A 19,393-nucleotide genomic window follows, 5' to 3' on the forward strand; every position below is an offset into this window, starting at 1 on the left:
TCTATCTATCTATCTATCTATCTATCTATCTATCTATCTATCTATCTATCTATCTATCTATCTTTCTATCTATCATAATTCTTATTTGTCTACATGACATATACTTTACTCCATTTCCCAGGAGACTAAGTTTTTTGAGGGCAGGGACTGTTTCCCCCATATTGTTATCCTTTACTACCTAGCACAGTGCCTTGAACATAATAAATAGACATTGATTACTTATCTGCCAAATGGAATTAATTAGTCCAGACTTTCACTTTGTTTGCTTATTTTTTTAGCTTACAGTTTCAGAGGTAGAATGCAGATAAGAGAAGGTCTTCATGAAGATGGGGTCTGGGAAAGCATTTGGATTAGCTCCATTTCTATCCAACTTACTGGAAAAATTTGTATCTAGGGGCATTTCTAAAAGTCAGTCCTTAGTATGTTTATACTGGGTAATTGTTTCCCTTAGGGATTCAAAAGGAAACAATTTTTTAATGAGGACAAGTTTGTACCCAATGCTTTGTCTTTGAAACTTTCTCTCTCAATTTATGATTCAAATATTAAACAGCTGCACTGTTCTCATTCACTATGTATCTCTGTCCTTAAAGCTTTTACAGATGTGCAGCTAGCTTGGTGAACAGTCTGAGGTCCATAGTTATCAGCAATGACACAAAGAATCCCCTTTTCCCCAGGACAAGTTACTGCTCTCCTTCTCCACACCCCTGCCCCCCCAATATGGCAGATTTACAGGAATCCATCCTGACTTAACATCCGTCATTTCTAGCCCTGTTGGCTGGAACAAGCAAAGTGGAGACCATGACTTGTAAAAAGCTACAGAAATTTCCAGTTGGCAAAGTCTCCATTTTTCCATGAGCTTACATCATTAAATAGAGCTTTGTTGTGGGCTGTTGGATGAGGGAATTAAGAAAATACTTAAAAAGAAAATGCCCCACTATACTTGGCTCAGTTTTCTGGTAACTGGGATGTTTATTACTTCAGACTTGCTTCAACTAGACTATTGTACCAATTTTCCTTTCTTTCTTCCATGTTTAATATTAATAAGGCAATTGTGTATTTAGAGAGGCCAGTAATGTTACTACTGCATGAAAACCCACTTAAATCTGATAACTGTCTTCAAGAGTTTGAAGGGCAGTTACACAGCAAGGGGACAAGACTTATGCTTGGCCCAAGGGGGGGCAAAGCTAGGAGTAGCAGGTGGGAGGAAAGCACAGGGAGGCAGATCAGGCTCAATTTAATTGGGGGGGTCTCCCCCCCAAACCTAAGTAGACCTACGCATTTCTTATCTGACTGCACTTCTCTACCATGGCTCAGGAAGCTCATTATTGGGAAAAATCCCATCCTCCTGGAAAGGCGGATCCCACCTGCCTTCAGACTCCATCACAACCCCCCTCTGATTGGTGGAGGGGGCATGAATCCCCAAACTTCCATTGAAGGAGGGAGGTCAGATTAGAAATCTTATTTCTCACCTGGCCTCACTACTCTTCTCCACTATGCCCCTGACACTGGTACCTTACACCCTCCTTTCTCCTCCTCTCCTCCCCCAGCTTTTCAGCTTCATTTTATGTGGTGTCTGTCCACGGTAGACTGGAAACTTTCTGCATGCAGGGACGGTCCTTTTTCATATTTGCATCCCCAGACTTAGCACAGTGCTAAGAGTTTAATAAATATGTGTTGACTATTTTTTGACCACTGATTTATCTAAAATGAAAATGGACAGCTTTGGGAGGAAGTGAGCTCCCCCTTCGGTGGAAGTCTTTCATCTTGTCTCTGTAATCCCAGAGCCTGGATCACAGCAGGCACTTCAGAAATGCTTGCTGACTGACTGATCTGCCTATAACCAAGTGTGGTATCTGTGTGGCCCTTCACAAAAACAAGATTGTTTGGCTATTATCTCTGACATTTTTGGAAAAGGAATCCCCTTTGGTCCTCACATGCCCCAACTTCAGCAGTGTGGGATATGTGTCAGTTCGGGCTGAACACTCACTTCTACAAGTCTTCCCATTGGGGTTCAGGGTGTACCCAGTACGACACCGACAGTAGTAGCCATCTTCCGTATTTGCACATTCATGTTCACAGCCATGTTTTCCCAGAGCACAATAGTTGATTCCTGAAAGGAGCAAGATAAAAAATGGTAGAGATGGATTCCCTGGTTCCTAGAGAATAGCGATGGGGACCCTGAAGTAGCTTCTCAAACACTGGCCATAGTGGAATGGAAGGAGTAGGGGAGAACACTGTTCTGGGGTAGGGTGGGGGGAAAGGGCAGACAACCTGAGGTCTAGTCTTAGCCCAGTGGTACATGCATAAGCTATACAGTGGTAAACACTCAAGTCATAAGACTTGGTTTCAAATCTCCTCCTCTGACCTTAATTAGGCAGCTAAAATGAGGCAGGTAAAAGAGTGGATAGAGCGAAGGAGGGCCTTAGAGTTTTTGAATCTGGCCTTAGTTACTTACTACCTGTGGAACCCTGGGCAAGTCACTTAATTGCTGTAAACCTCAGTTTCCTCATCTGTAAAATGGGACTAATAATGGCACCTATATCCCAGGATTGTTGTGAAGATCGGGTGAAAATAATATTAAGTAAAGTGTGTTGTAAACATTAAAGTACTATATAAATGTTAGCTATTGTCATGGTTATTATTACTACCTGCGTGACCTTGGCAACTCACTTAACTTCCCCAGGCCTTAGTTTCCTCATCTGTAAAATGAAGGGGTTAGACCTAATAAGAAAAATTCACATGTATATGGAATTTAGGGGATTTGAAGTGCTTTCCTCACAGCAACCCAGAGAAGCAGGTAATCTAAGAATATTTTACATTTTACTGATTTTTATTTCACATTTTACAGATGAAGAAACTGAGACTCAGAAAGTCTAAGTGACTTGCCTGAGGTCAAACAGCTAGTAATTGTTGGTCCAGAGATACTCAAGTATTTCCTGACTCTGGGGTAGCTAGTATTGAGCATGGAGTCAGGAAGACCTGAGTTTAAATCCGACCTCAGACACTTACTAACTGTGTGACCCTGGGCAAGTCACTTAACCTTTGTTTGCCTTAATCTAGTGGAAAAGTATCTTTGCCAAGAATACGCCATGGATATTATTGGCATGCTATGGTCCATAGGGTAGTGAAGAGTTGGACATGACTGAACAACAACAATTTCCAAACTCCAGGTCCAGCATTCTTTCTATTACACCACAATGCGTAGTGATTATAAAGGTTATTTTTTCCCCAGCTTGAAAGAATTCCAGGATCCCAAGATTCATGGAGGCATTGAACAATAAGAGTTAGTGAGTGGTTATTTTTAAAATTTTTCATCGTGATCAGTATTTCCTGAGGATCTTAAATAATCGGGGCATTATACAGAACATGCAGAAGATATAGTTCCTGCCCTCAGGAAGCTCACATTCTAAACTGAAACTGACAGGCTAGGCACTGTCTCTTGGTGTGTGTCTGTCTCCTCCACCATGACTCTTCCCATAGTCTGTTGCTGTTTAATATCCCTCCCTCCCAACCCAAAACAACAAAAACCTGCTGGATGTTGAGAGAAGCCGACCTGTCTCTTCTTTTTTTTTTTTTTTTAGAAGCAATTGGGGTTAAGTAACTTGCTCAAGGTTACACGGCCAGTTATAACCTGTCTCTTCTTTCTGTGTAACTTGAACACTAACAGCTGGATATCCTGACCATCAACTAGTTGTCTAATGTGTATATTAACCAGCTGTATAACACGAACATTAACCAGCCTTTAGAAGGGCTGGTTTGCAAGTGCCATAGGGTCGTAGGAGAAAGGATCAACAATGGCTGATCTTGCTGAACACCGAAAGAGGCATTTGTGAGAGTAAGGGAAGTGCATTTAGGTGTAGGAATTCAAAAAGCTTAACGTTGCTCTGGAGGAGTTCGCAACCATAGCCTGCATCTCAGAAAACTCAAGATGAAACCCAGGCGGCATTTCCATTGGAAATGTCTCTAATGAAAGTCCAGGTTACATTACCATAATCGACCACCCCTCACTCCACTTCGTCATTCAAACCGTTCTTGTTGCACAAGAAAAGCTACAGTCTGGCCATTAGACAATTAGCGTTTAGTTTTCCTGCTGAAAATTGTTAGAACACTAGGAACCTCTCATGTGTATCCATGTACTGGACTAGGCACAAAGGCGATGGTGGGAGAAGAAAGGAAACAGTCATTTTATCAAACACCCTTTATGAAGATCTCATTTAATTCTCACAGCCATCTGGGGGGAGGGGAGCAGGGAGGTGCTATTATTATCTATTTTTCAGTTGAGGAAACTGAGACCAACAGAAGTCAAGTGACTTGCCCAGGGCTTATTGTTATCATTCAGTCATTTTTAGTCATATCCGACTCATTGTGACCCCATTTGGGATTTTCTTGGCAAAGATGCTGAATTAGTTTTCCATTTCCTCCTACAGACCATTTTACAGATGAGGAAACTGAGGCAAACAGGGTTAAGTGACTTGCCTCAGGATTCTATAGCTAGTAAGTTTCTGAGGCTGGATTTGAACTCAGGGAGATGAGTCTTCCTGAATACAGGCTCTGCTCTATCTACTGCACCACCTCGCTGCCTCTGCCCAGGGTTACAGTTAGTAAATGTCTGAGTGTGGATTTGAATTCAGGTCTTCCTGACTACAGATCCATCACTCTATCCATTGTACCACCTACCTACCTCTTTGGAAAGCTGCAGAGAGGGAAGTGAATAATGGACAAGATTCACTTAGTGCTTATCATATACTGGACACTGTGATAAGCACTTTAAATTATTATCTCATTTGATCTTCACAATAACCCTGGGAAGTAGGTGCTATTATTATCATCCCCATTTTACAGATGATGAAATTGAAGCGGGCAGCAGTTAAGTGACTTGCCTAGGGTCACAGAGCTAGCTAGTAAGCATTTGGGGCTGGATTTGAACTCAGGTCTTCCCAATTCTATACCTGAGCCCCTATTATTGTTGTTGTTATTTTTTTAAGCAATTGGGGTTAAGTAACTTGCTCAAGGTTACACAGCCAGTTATTTTGTGTGGGTGCCAAGTATCTGAGGCCAGAACCAATCCCGGGTCTCCCAATGCCAGGGCCGGTGCTCTTACTCACTACGCCACCTGGCTGCCCCTATTGTTGTTATTAACTACACAGTTAATATATGTCAGAGGCAGGCCTTAAACTCATGTTTTTCTGATTCCAAAGATGCCCCTCTCACCTGAAATATGGGGAAAATAATACTTGTATTTTAGTTACTGCACATGATCAGATGAAGCTATGTAAATAAATGAGAACAGGTATATAAGAAAGACCAGGTTACAAACATAGGTGTCACCGTGCCTAGAATGTTGGATCAGGAGTTAGGAACATCTGAGTGTAAGTTCTGATGTGGACACATTAGCTGTGTGACCCTGGACAACCCTTAACCTTTGCCAGACTCAGTTTCTTCATCTGTAAAATGGGGATAATAATAGCACTTCCTTCCCAGATTTGTTGTGGGGATCAAAAAAGATACTATCTATCTATCTATCTATCTATCTATCTATCTGTCTGTCTGTCTGTCTGTCTGTCTGTCTGTCTGTCTGTCTATCCATACACATACACATATATATAACATATATGCATATAATGTATATAAAATAAATGGCAGCTGATATTTTGTAGTCATAAAGTACCCAAAGTTGCAGTTAGTCAATGGCAGATTTGTTAAGTCCCTCACAACAAAGAAGTTGTTCAGTCGTTTCAGTTGCATCTGACTCTTTGTGACCCCATTGAAGGTTTTCTTGGCAGAGATACTGGAGTGGTGCCATTTTCTTCTCAAGCTTATTTCACAGATGAGAAAATGGAGGCGAACAGCGTTAAGTGACTTGCTCAGGGTCACACAGCTAGTGTCTGAGGCCACATTTGAACACAGGTCTTCCTGTCTCCAGGTCCAGCACTCTTTCCTCTGCCCCAGTAAAGAAGGACCTAATGGTAGCTGCCATTTATATAGGAGGTTGTATATATGATCTCATTTAAACCTCCCAATAATTCTGAGAGGTAGTGATACAGTTTAAAAAAAAAAACCATTTTACAACAGAGAGAACTGAGGCCCAATGATTTGCCTGTGAACACACAGTGATCAATGTCTGAGGTGGGATGTGAACCTACTTCAAGGTTCGAAGTTCTATCCATATGCTGTACATACAGAGAAGGATGTATAATATGGGCTCACCCAACAGTTTTCACATAGCATAGGGAAGGGGAAAAATCCCAAGCAGGGGGGAACGAAGTAGTTCTTCTGCACTGTCCTGAGGCACAACTTCAAACAATGGGATGTGCCGAAGCCAGCTGGAACTGGGGAGAGCTGGTTGCTAAACGGTCATAAATTGGCAAAGCACAAATCAGGATATGATTTATTGTTGTGCTGATTAAAGGGATGGAGACAATGTTAAATATGCCGATTAAATGTAAAAGTGTGCTAAGCACCTTTAGGGGTTGGGGCGGGGAAGGGGAGAGCTGGTTGTTAAACGGTCATAAATTGGCAAAGTACAAATCAGGATATGATTTATTGTTGTGCTGATTAAAGGGATGGAGACAATGTTAAATATGCCGATTAAATGTAAAAGTGTGCTAAGCACCTTTAGAGGTTGGGGTGGGGAAGGGGAGAGCTCGTTGTTAAACATTTCTTGGATGACCCCTGGTTCTGAACTATGAGTTCCTCAGAGACACCAGCCCTGGCCATCTAGCCTGTGCTGTGGTCACCAGGACTGGGATGATGCCCCTTAAGCAGAGACTTGGGTGGAGCATGAGCCTGGGAGAATTCTACAGACCTGGAGTCGCATCTGTTCACATTTATGACCCTAAATCAAGAACAGGCAGAAGAAATGGTGTTTCAGGATTCATTCACAGACCCATAGATTGTCAGAATTGGGAGGGACCTTACAGATCACATAGTCTAGTCTCTCTCATTGAACATACAGAGAAACTGTGTCTCAGAGAGAAGAAGTACTTGCCCAAGGTCACGCAGGTAGTAAAATGGCACTCATCTCCTATTCCACTTAAATTGTTGTTGTCTAGTTGTTTCAGTTTTGTCCAGTAAGATTCTTGGCAAAGATCCTGGAATGGTTTGTTACTTCCTTCTCCAGCTCATTTTACAGATGAGGAAAACAGGTTAGGTGATTTACCCAGGGTCACTTAGCTAGTAAGAGTCTGAGGCTGGATTTGAACTCATGTTTTCCTGACTCTAGGCCCAGCACTTTATCCACTGCACCACCTACCTGCTCTATTCTACTTAATAGCTAGGATTAATATAGCAATTTAAGGCTTATCTCATTTGATTCTCATAACAACCCTAGAATCAGACAGGTTTAATGATTTGGCCAGGGTCACATAGCTACTATCAGGTGTCTGAGGGAGGTAGGTGATATTATTCCCATTCTATCTATCTATGTTGAAACTGAGGCAGACAAAGGTTAAGTGACTTACCCAGGACCACACAGTTTAGTCTGAGTCTGGATTTGAACTTGGATCTTTATTACTCCAGACCCAGCACTCTATCTGCTGAGCCACCTAGCTGCCCATTCAGAAGCGAAGGTGATATAAAAACAGATAGCAATAAAAAATTTAAAAGATGGTTACAATGCTTTGCAGGAATGTTCCTCTAGACAATTCTATTTCCTGTCACTAACTTTAGGGCTCTGAAAAGAGTGGAATGTGGACTTCTTCAGGCCTGACTCAGTTTTGGAGTAGCCCAAAATGGGATCATACCATATGGAGATGTTATTTCTACTCCTAGGGCAAGGCAGGTATTTAAAGGTTTATGTTCTCTAAACTTTAAAGGTTTTATATTCAAGTGTTGTGCCTAAGTCTTCCTTATAATCTTTCTGATGGCATTCTAGGAGCATTAACCACACACAAAATTGAATGGAAAATTCTCCCAGCAAAATCCCAGAGCAAACAAGATCAAGATGGATCTCTACTATTCTCTGAGTTTCTCTTCCCACTCAGCTCCTGGTTTGTGGCTGGCTTCATCTTCCCAGGCTGCATTATGGAAGGCACAGGATGGCTTCCTGATGCCCATTTAGCTTCAGTCAGAGCTATTCAACACACATGTAGTAAGTATGGGCAAGAACTAAATAGCATGCTATAGTCAACTGGGCACTGGCCTTAATGTAACCTTGTGTTAGACTCCCAGTTCATTGGAATGGCAGAAAGAAGTAGCTGGCTCTCTGAGTTTTTTTTATTTTCTTGAAACTTCTTTTGCTAACACAGATCAGTACTTGTTCTACAAATTATATTCTTAGAAAGTTGACTGAAGCTCTCTCTGGTTATGTGACTGGCCCAGGGTCACACAGCTAGGGTGTGTCAGAAGCAGGATATGAACCTAGGTCTTTTTGGCTCTCTGTCCCCTCTGACAAGCTGCCTCTCACTCACAGCTGTTAGGTGTCTGCAAATTCCTTGACTATTTCAAGAGTGAAAATATGTTCTTTGGGTGTTGGTGATTCAAGCATATTTGGCATGGTGTTAATGGGATCCAGGCTTGGGTGTGTTTGTGAGAGAGCATGAAGTGTTTTGGGAGTGAGTAAAGCAGAAGAGGGATGTGGGACAGGGAGTGGGAGAATGTATCCTAAGACCAGGGAGAGTGAATGTGGAAGGAGAATTAGAGGCAGCTGGTATAGCCACCCATGCTTTGGGGGCTCCTTGAGTTGGGGCCATGCGCTTGGATTTGTGGAAGGACACAAGGAGGGGGCTGCTGGTGTTGGTAGAGGATGGTGTACTCTACACTTCTGGAACTTGGAGCACTCACTTATGCAGCGATAGGAGCATTTTTAGGCAGTTAGGTGGTATAGTGAACCAAACAGCAGGGTTGGAGTTAGAAGGGAAAAAATAAGCATTTATTAAGCACTTACTGTATGCTGGGCACTGTGCTAAGCTCTTTATGAACATTTTCTCATTTGATCCTCACAACAAACCTAGGAGGTCAGGCACTATTATTATCTCCATTTCATAGTTGAGGAAACTGAAGCAAAAAGAGGTCAAATGACTTTCTCAGGGTCACATAATTAGTAAATATCTAAGGCTGGATTTGAACATAGGTATTCCTAACTCCAGGCTCAGCACTCTATCTACTGGGGTATTCAGTTGCCTCTAGAGGGGTGAACTTAGGAGGACCTGACTTGAAATTGCATGTCAGGTAATTATTAGCTATGCATCCCTGGGTAAGTCACTTAGTCATTTTCTATATTTAGCACTGCATCTGGCACACAGTAGGCATTTAATAAATGTTTACTGATTGATTGATTGATTCTTGGGAGGATCAGATGTTGTAAAGTGCTTTGCAAACCTTAATGTACCATAAAAATGCTAGCTCTTACTAGCAAAGATGAGAGAGCCCTGGTAAATGTATGTTTCTGACCTCTCCTTCACACCCTCCAGTTGTCTCTGAATGGGTAAAAGAGAGAATTTGGAGAGAAGCCCACATTTCTGGAATCATATTATGAATGGTGAGCACTGACTTGGAAAAGTCACAAGTCCAAACCTCAGTTTCCCCATATTTAAAATGGGGCAATGATAATACTTTTGTTCCCTAGTTCACAGAGTTGTCATGAGGATCAAATGAGGCAACATACATAAAAAGTATAAGCTATTATTATTATTTTTAATTATAGTCTCTGCCCTCAGTGAACATGGAGTCTGGCAGAGCAGACAAGACAGACACACATACAAGACTAATTAATATTTATCAGGTGGTAGATGAGAAGCACCACATGAGCAGGATAGATGAGTTTTGGGGAGAGGGGCACAGAACAGATGTTAATTATCACCCATCCAAAGTGAACCCAATCAATCCTACTGAAGTCTGCCATCTTGCAGGGCTGAAGGATAAGTGGCGTATACGGGAGGCAGGCTTTGTGATGATTCAGGTCACCAGTCCCCAGCTCTGAAGGCAGTCGGGACCTGGCTTTCATGTTTTTCATCAGGACCCTGGTGATTTATGCCTTGAAAATATGATGACAGTGCTGCACAGAAGGAGTTGCAAAGGAAACTCAGGAAGGAGGGAAAGAAAAAGTAGGGTATATCACCAATTCTCCATTAACAGGCTTCAGGTTGTGAAAAAAAAATCATAAACTGAATGAATTCTGTGAATAAAATCTGAGAAAAGAGGAATGAAATCTGAGAAAAAAAAGTCATCTTATCCAGAATATAAGAAAAAATGCCCCTAGAAATTAAAAAAACAAACAAACCCACAACTTCTGTTTAGGTTGGATGAGAACCCATATTCATCTCCCTCATTGATTAGAGATGATCTTTGCTTTAGAAAGAAATGCTTGGGGTGGCTAGCCCTGTGGTCATATAGCCTGAGAGAACAAGGAACAGTGAATAGAGCACCAGCCCTGGAGTCAGGAGGACCTGGGTTCGGATATAGCCTCAGACACTTAACACAAAAAAATAGCCATGTGACCTTAGCAAGTCACTTAACCCCAATTGCCCTCCAAAAAGCAAAAAAAAAAAAAAGAATGAAAGACAAACAGCAATCGATTCATATAAGAATTAGGAAGACCTAACTGCCAGACCATGTGTAGACTCCAGGATCTTTTCCAAGAAAACCCCATGAACAGTATTCTATAGTACATGGGGTAACAAAGAGTTAGATGTGACTGAAGGATTAACACCACACCAACAATCTGCCAGATTCATGTATTTGCTAGCTATGTGACCATGGGTGAGTTGCTTGACCTCTGCCTTCCTCAATTTCCTCATCTGTAAAATGGGCATAATAACAGCACCTACCTCCAGGGTTGTTGTAAAGATCAAATGAAATAATATTTGTAAAGTGCTTAGCACATATTGCTATTCAGTTGTTTCAGTCAAGTTTAACTCTTTGTGACCCCCCCCCACACACTTGGGGTTTTCTTGGCAAAGTTACTGACATGATTTGCCTTTTCCTTCTCCAGCTTATTTTACAGATGAGGAAACTGAGGCAAACAAGGTTAAGCAACTTGCCCAGGGTCACACAGCTAGTAATTGTCTGGGACTGAATTTGAACTCAGGAAGATGAATCTTCCTGATTCCAAACCCAGTGCCCTATCCACTATGCAACCTACCTGGCCTTTGAAAGGCTACACTTATTTATACTTTGTATTGCAGCTCATGAGTTGATGAAGACATTGAAAGAGACAGAGAGAAAGAGAGACAGACAAAAAGACAGAGAAAGACAGGCAGAGAGAGAGAGAGGGCAGAGAGAGTAATACATGTGTGTTGAACTGCAGTGACTGAAGCTAACCGGGCATCAGGAAAGCCATCCTAGCCCTGTGGTCATATGACCTGAGAGAACAAAGCCTGCCCAAGACTAGGAGAAACTCAGCTGCCACTGAAAGACACATACAGATTGGCTTGACCAAAGATGACAGGTATATCCGACTCAAATAACAGACTATACCTGTTCAACCTAATTTCTAAGAGTTCTTGACATTCTTTTGTTAAAAAATCCATCTAGAGCAGGGGTTCTTAATCTTTTTCTGTGTGTCATGACCTCTTTGGCAATTTGCTGAAACCTATGGACACATCCTCAGGATAAAGTTTTTAAATGTATAAATACAATTCATAGGACCAACTAAGGAAACGAATTCCATACTGAAATGAAGACATTATGTTTTTCCTACCCAAGTTCATTGACCCCCTGAAATCTACATAGGGATTCCTTGGGATTATGGAAACTCCTGAGAGAAGCCTACGGTGAGACCCTCATCTACTCCATCCAGGTAACTAAGCATTACCAGGGCCAGCTCTAAAGAGAACAGATGTGGAAAGTAAAAAATGTCAGTTTATATTGCTGCTGTGCTTTAAAGTTTACAAAGTGCTTTCCTTACAACCAAATTGAGTGAGGTAGGCTATGGGAAGATTATTATTATTTTTTAAAGCAATAGGGGTTAAGTAACTTGCTCAAGGTTACACGGCCAGTTATTTCTGGGTGTGGTGCTGAGTATCTGAGCCCAGATTTGATCCAGGTCATCCCGACACTGGAGCCAGTGCTCTTACTCGCTGAGCCACCTGGCCGCCTCACGGGAAGATTATTAACCCCATTTCACTTATAAGAGAAATGATGATCAGAAAGCTTAGGGGATTTGCCCATGGTCACAGAGCTAATGTGAGACCTGGCACTTGAATCTGGAGTGCAAGCCCAGAATTTTATCACCCTTTTATCAGTGCCCTTCCAATGTCCTGTTGCCTCAGGTAAGAGAAATTCAAATAAGGAGGCAAGATGCTAGAGAGTGGGGGTGGATCAGGATGCTATACTCTAGGGGGGAAAGCCCTTATTTTTCTTAGATGAAAAGTGGGACACCAGATTAGAGAGAATGCTGAGGAAAGTACAGCGGATTCATGTAGAATTTGGGGTGCTTTGGATGCATGTTACATTATGCTGTGGACAGATATGCACATCATCTTTAGTTAAGCCCATCACTGTCAGTTTTTGACAAGATAAGCTTCTCCTTCCTCCCCCCTTTCTCTCTCTCTCTCTCCCCCCTCTCTTTCTTTTCTCCCTCTCCTCTGTCTCCCATCTTTCTTCTCTTTCTTAATCTTTTTATTGATCTTTCTCTCTCTGTCTCTTGCTGTCTCTTCCCCTCTCTCTCTGTCTCTCCCCCCTTTTCTGTTTCTCACTCTCTGTCTCTGTCTCTCGTTCAATTACCATCTCTATTCAGATACTTTCCAGATTTATATATTCAACTCAAGTCTCTCTCTCCTGTGTCCCCTATCACCAATCGCCTATTAGACATTGCCAAATAGATGGTTTATTGCTATCTCAAGCTTTACGCAACCATTATCTTTTCCTTCAAAATCACTGGGAGTGATTTTGCTACTGAGCTTCCCCATAACTTGCCCTGGAGAACCACCATCCTTCCAGTCATCCATTCATAACTTATTAACCTTGACTCCTCACTCTTACTCATCCCACATATTCAATACAAATTTTGTTATTTCTCCCTCCATTACATCTCTAGCATATGTCCCTGTCTTTCCACTCACACAATAACCACCCTAGTTCAGGCCTTGGTTACCTCTCATCTTAATTATAACAATGAGTCTCCCTTAAGTCTTTCCTCTTTCTAATCCATTCTCCACCTAGCCATTTAAATGATTTTTCCTAAAGCACATGTCTGACCATGTCTTGGGCTCCATATTTCCTCTAGGATCAAAAATATAAATGATTCTGTTAACATCTAAATCTTTTTTGCAACATGGCCCCTTTCTACCTTAATAGTCTTACACATGACTCCCTTCTTGTACTCTTCAACCTAGCCATGCTGGTTTATTCGCTATTCTGCAGACATGGCACCCTTATTGCCCATCTCAGTGCCTTTGCACTGACTGTCCCCCACAACAGTAAGGTTCTTACTCCTCACTGCTACATTTCAGAATTCCTGATTTCCTACAAGACTCATCTCAAGAACCATCTTCAGTGCAAAACTACCTTGTATTAATTTTGTATATATTACATACACACATACACATGTTGTCTCCACTAGAATAGAAGCTCTTTGAGGGCAGGGACTGTTGCATTTTTGTCTTTGTATTGCCAGAGCCCAACACAGTGCCTGGCATATAGTAATTATGTAATAAATGCCTGTTGATTGGTTAAGCCTTTCCAAATGGCTATCCATCCTTTTAAAAGGGATGATTCCAATGCCTCTGTCCACAAGAAAGGCAGATTCATTCATTCTGAATGCCCTTCTAGAAGGAGGAAGTACAAGATGGGGACAGGTTGGGAGAAAGCTTGGTAACCTTATAGACTGAAATGAATTCTTTATGGCTTCTTTCTGCTTCATTTCACATAATGAATTTAATTTCACATAATTTCACATAATGAAGCCTTTTGGGAACACAATCTCTATCTGTTCATACAGATATACTCTCTTGAGTATAAGTTCATAGGAGTATAGTATATACTTAGACAATAAGTCTATAATGGATCTTAGAACCCAAATCCTCTTATTTTACATATGAGGAACTGAGGCCCAGAGAGATTAAGCCTTTTATCCCAGTTCACATAGGAAATAAGTGCCAGAACTGGGATTTTTAACCTGTGTCCTCTTAATCTAAAGCCAGTATGCCTATAACTGTACCATATTTTCTCAGCTAAGTGGTCAATTGATAGAGCACTGGGTCTGGAGTCAGGAAGACCTGAGTTCAAGTGAGGCAAGTCACAACCTCTGTTTGCCTCAGTTTCCTCAACTGTAAAAGGAGGCTAACAGTAACACCTACTTCCCAGGCTGTTGTGAGGATCAAATGAGATAATATTTGTAAAGCACTGCTCATTATATTCCCTCCCCTCCCACCTCTTTTCCTCTATCAATGCCCTACTCTGATACTTCATGATACAGAGCTGACCCTGGATTCTGAAAGGCCATCTCTCAGAGTACAAGGAGTGGCAGATTGTGTAAGGATGGAAAAGGTTTGAGGAAAAGCCTAATGACCAACTACATGTTTGTCTTGGACAGTCAGCCTAGCTCAATGTGTAAAGGCTCTTTCCATAGAAATGAACTTTTTTGGGCTATTAACAAGTCATAAAACCATTTACCTTTAACTACCCTTTATGTATTTTGTATGTACATGGTTGTTCACATTTTAGAATGTGAGCTTCTTGAGGGTAGAGTAGGTGTATTTACCTTTCATTGTATCTCCAGCACTTAGCCCAGTACCTAGTACATTGTAAATGCTTAATAAATCTGTGATCTGACCCACACTGACAAAAATCACAGATCTATTGAAGCATGGAGTGAATCTTAACACCTACAAATAAATCACCTATGGGTGACTTCTCCTGGGTGCAATGAACCACACGCATGCATGGAAAAAGTTGTGGGCAACGTCACGAAGAGGCCAAGCAGAAAAATCTGACTCTTTAGCAATTCTGTGCATGTGTGGTCTAGTAGAAATTATCCCATCTGATTGTTTTTACATTCTGTAGGAATGAAATTAAAATTTTGATGTAATATTTGACTATGTCCAAGCACTGTTATCATACTGTGTTATCTTCTGCAGTAAGGCATAGCATTCCATATTTAATTTTTAAATGAGACTATGTAACTATCTACTAATGTGGTATAACTGCAACATTCATTAAAACAAGCGTATAGGTTAGAGTGTGCATAAGCAATATGTGAATCTTCGCTGGAAAAAAATATATTAGATTTAATACAATTAAGCCTAAGTATATAAAATCCAAATTATAGATCCAAATCTAAATTATAATTATACACATACATAATTAATACCAAATCATGCAATATTGTGTAACATAATTAAATTTTGCTGACATGTAGAGTACCTAGGTAGCACAATGAGTACTGGGCTTAGAATCAAGGAAGACTCATCTTCACGAGTTCAAACCTGGTCTCAGACACTGTGTGACCTCAGGCAAATAACTTAACCCTGTTTGCCTCAGCTTCTTATCTGTAAAATGAGCTGGAGAAGGAAATGGCAAGCACTGCAGTTTCTTTGCCAAGAAAACCCCCAAAAAGGGTCACAAAGAGTCAGGTCTGACTGAAACAACTCAACAACAATCAGAAAAATAGAAGGCAGAGCATTAAGTTTTGGAAAACACAGATGCCCACTGTGCCTCATCTTATCATGGGCACTAGTGGCATTTATAGGGCAGCCTGAATGTCATGGTATCTGGAAGTGAAGGAGAGTGGAGTCATCTCTCCAAAAGAGAGTTATGTTCATTTCATGTGAATGCTACAGTTAAGAGATTCTCTGTCAACCCATCAGGAGAATTCCAAAACTAAAGGTACTTCTTAGTGTAATGTAGTAGAAAGCAGGTTGGACCTGGAGTCAAGAATCCTGGTTTCAAATCCTGGTTCCTATAATTACCAATTGTGTGATTACAAGCAGCTCATACCATCCTAAGCCTTAGTGTACGTATCTTTAAAATGGGGATGAAAATACCTGTACAACCTACTTCAAGGGGTTGTCATGAAGAAAGTGCTATGTAAACCTTAACGCAATGCATAAATGTGAGTGGTTATTAACTGGAGTGGATCTGTAGGATGTCTGTGAACAGTATAGGCTTACTGTGCATTTCCAAAAATGGTCACTTTTAAAAAAGCACTACTACTACTAATTATAAGCTTTCAAGCTCTGCCTATGTCATACATTAACTGTGTAACCATTGCTTATTTTCTTAACCCCTTGGTGCTCTAAGACTAAGTGATCCAGAGGAATTCTAGTCTGCATTAGTAGAGGGAGTTTCCACACTAGGATGTCTCTATGTTAATAAAATCATAGGTCCATATCCACCCCCCCCCAAAAGGTCAAAAGTACAGATAGACTAAATTATTGAATAGTGTTAATAAAACTATAACACATAAGCCAGGCACAGGTTTGGGGTGGGTGTATATAAGGATGTTTTATCAAGTTTTCTCCAGAAAATAATAAAGAAACTTCAGAAAGAGGACATGGAGGAGGAATAGTCATTTCTGACTGACACAATGAGGGACTTACTCCTGCAAGTTTTCTTATCTGGATTCAAGTTAAATCCTTTCAGGCATCGACAGGAATAAGAATCCTCTGTATTAACACACTCATGCTGGCAACCGTGGTTAAGGGAAGCACAATAGTCCAACTCTGATTAAAAAAAGAAAAGAAAAGAAACAATGACTTTGATTTAGGAAAACCAAATGATACCCAGCAATAACTCTTTCCTCATTTTATAGCTAAAGTTGCAAAAAAGTAATATTTTGGGTGTTCATTCCCCTTCCTTCTGTCTTCTTTTTTGAGAAGAATTCAATAATGAACAAATATCTATTAAGCAGCTGTTAGGTACAAGACATGTGCCTAATATTTCTTTCTCCTTATCAGTTCTAACCTGGACCCTCTATGATCCCTCCTCTCTATGCCTCTTCCTCCCCACCATACCTATACACTCTTGCCTCTTTGACTCTGTATATACACTCCTTTTCTCATGGTTAGCACCTGAGTGCTGTCCATGGTACATACAGGTCTGGGCCTATGGAACTGATGCCAAGTAATAGAAGCTATATGTTCTTGCAATAGTTGCATACTTTCCCTTGGACCTACAGGTAATGAGGCCTGACCCCTTTGTAAGCCCACATAATTATTCTAATATATCAGCAAGGAATGCAAACCTGAGTTATATTTGTGACAGTTGCTATTCCAGCTTGTTGGGAGAGTTTCCCCAGTGTTAATCATGTTGAGGCAAATGAACCCTCAATAGAACTGCACATCAGTGAAAAGTCTAATATTCCTCCATTTGGTAGCCAGCCCCTTTCCATGAAGTTATTTATATAAAGAACTTAGCAGACCTTAAAGCATTATAGAAATGTGACCTGTTACTATTGTCATTGTTTGTTCCATCCTTTGGTGTGTCAATTTATATTGTTTCTTGCAAGGGAGCTCCTTTTGGGGATCTTTTTCAATGCCAAATTAGAGGGATATTGAAGGAACAGAGTGGATCAATATCTCAGAAGCTTCAGCTCACTGGTTAAGTGCTAGATAATCTCTAGGTTTGTGAATGAACCTTACTCCTCTGAGGCTTCACCTATAACCAGAGGAAGAAGCAAAATCATTCTTTGCTCCTCCTTCAATCTCTCCCTCTTCATTGGCTTCTCCTTTGTCTACAAAGTCAACATGAGAGAGGGAATAGGGCTGAAGATAGAGATTTGGTAATTAACTGTATAGAGGTGATAGTTGAAGCAATGGGAGAGGATTTCATCACGAAGGGAGAGCTATAGTGAGAGAACAGAAGAGGAATGAGGGCACCAAACCTTTGGGGATACCTATATTAACAGGAAGGAAAGAAGAAAAGACAATGAAGTAGACAAAGAAGGAGAGGTCAAAGATCTAGGTAAACAAGAGAACTTCTGTCATGGCAGCGAAAGGATACTGTTCAGAAGAAAGGGATGGCCCATAGTGTTTAAATAGCATAGAGAAGTCAAGGAGGATGAGAATTGAAAAAATGCCATTTAAATTGACAAGGAAGATACTGATGACTTTTTTTTTAAGGGCTTTCATTTTTTTTTAATTAAAAAAAATTTTTTTTCCAAATGCTTTATTAACTTCTGATTTACATCATTCATTTCCACCAGATTTTGAGTTACAAATTTTCTCCCCGTTTTTCCCCTACCCACTGCCCCAAAATAGCAGTCCCACAGGATATCCCCTCCTCCAATCTGCTCTCTCCCATATTTTCTCCCATACCCCTTTTGACGTTTCCAGTGGATCTCTATGCCCCAGTGCCTGTATATCTTATTTCCCAATTACATGTAAAATAGTATTAATAATAGTATATATATATGTGTGTATATATATATTTGAATATTTGATTTTAAAAGTTTGAATTCCAGATTCATTCCCTTCCTCCCTTGTCACCCACCCTTACTGGGAAGATAAGCAGTTCAGTAAAGGTTGTATATGTGTGGCTAATGCAAAACAATAACCTAGTAGGATATATTGTAAAAGACAGATTATATTCCCCTCCCTCCTATCCCGCCTCCCACTTATTCTATTCTCTGCTTTGATCCCGTACCTTTTCAAAAGTGGGTGCTTCCAACTTCCCTCCCCCCCAGCCTGCCCTCCCTTCCATCATCCCCCCCTCTCATTCCCTTATCCCCCTACTCTCCTCGAGGGTGAGATACCCTATTTAGTGTGTATTTCATTCCCTCCTCAAGCCAAATTCAATGGGAATAAGGTTGACCCATTCCCTTTTGCCTTCCTATTCTTCCCCTCTATTGTAACCATTTTCCCTTGCCTCTTCTATATGAGATAGTTTACCCCATTCTGTCTCTCCCCATCTCCTCTCATTATATTCTTCTCTCACCTCTTAATTTCACCTTTTAAGTATAATCCCTTCCTGTTAAATTGGTCCTGTGCTCTCTATCTATGTATACCTGTATACATATATACACATTCACATATGTATTCATATGACCATATACCCTCATATATAGACATATATATTTCTATTCCCTTCAACTACTGAGAAAAGTTTCATCAGTTACAATTATTGTTTTTCCACGTAGGAATGTTAATAGTTCAACTTTGATAAGTTCCTTATGATTCCTTTTTCCTGTTTACCTTCTCATGCTTCTCTTGCTTCTTATATCTGAATGTCAAATTTTCTATTCAACTCTGTTTTTTTTTTTCCAGCAAGAATGCTTGAAAGTCCTCTATTCCACTGAATGACCATATTTTCCCCTGAAACATGATACTCAGTTTTGCTGGGTAGGTGACTCTTGGTGTTAATCCCAGCTCCTTTGCCTTCCAGAATATCATATTCCAAGCCCTTCAATCCCTCAGTGTAGAAGCTGTCAGATCCTGGGTTATCCTGATTGTATTTCCACAATATTCAAATTGTTTCTTCCTGGATGCTTGTAATATTCTCTACTTAATCTGGGAAT

General features: G+C 40.8%; 1 protein-coding gene across 2 annotated transcripts in view; it reads right to left on the reverse strand.

Annotated features, from left to right (window-relative positions):
• The window catches only part of MATN2 (matrilin 2), a 114,415-nt gene that overhangs the window by 51,550 nt on the left and 43,472 nt on the right, over positions 1 to 19,393 (reverse strand). For both annotated transcript variants that reach the window (XM_069086581.1, XM_069086580.1), the window contains exons 4-5: positions 16,479 to 16,601; positions 1,988 to 2,110 (exon numbers count right to left, since the gene is read on the reverse strand). In XM_069086581.1, the coding sequence (XP_068942682.1) occupies positions 1,988 to 2,110; positions 16,479 to 16,601 (246 nt within the window). The remainder of the gene's footprint in view (positions 1 to 1,987; positions 2,111 to 16,478; positions 16,602 to 19,393) is intronic.

This window comes from Petaurus breviceps, unplaced genomic scaffold (genome assembly GCF_028583685.1).
Source record: "Petaurus breviceps papuanus isolate PSGF00001 unplaced genomic scaffold, PetGlider_PUasm1.0 179, whole genome shotgun sequence".
Classification (NCBI taxonomy): domain Eukaryota; kingdom Metazoa; phylum Chordata; class Mammalia; order Diprotodontia; family Petauridae; genus Petaurus; species Petaurus breviceps.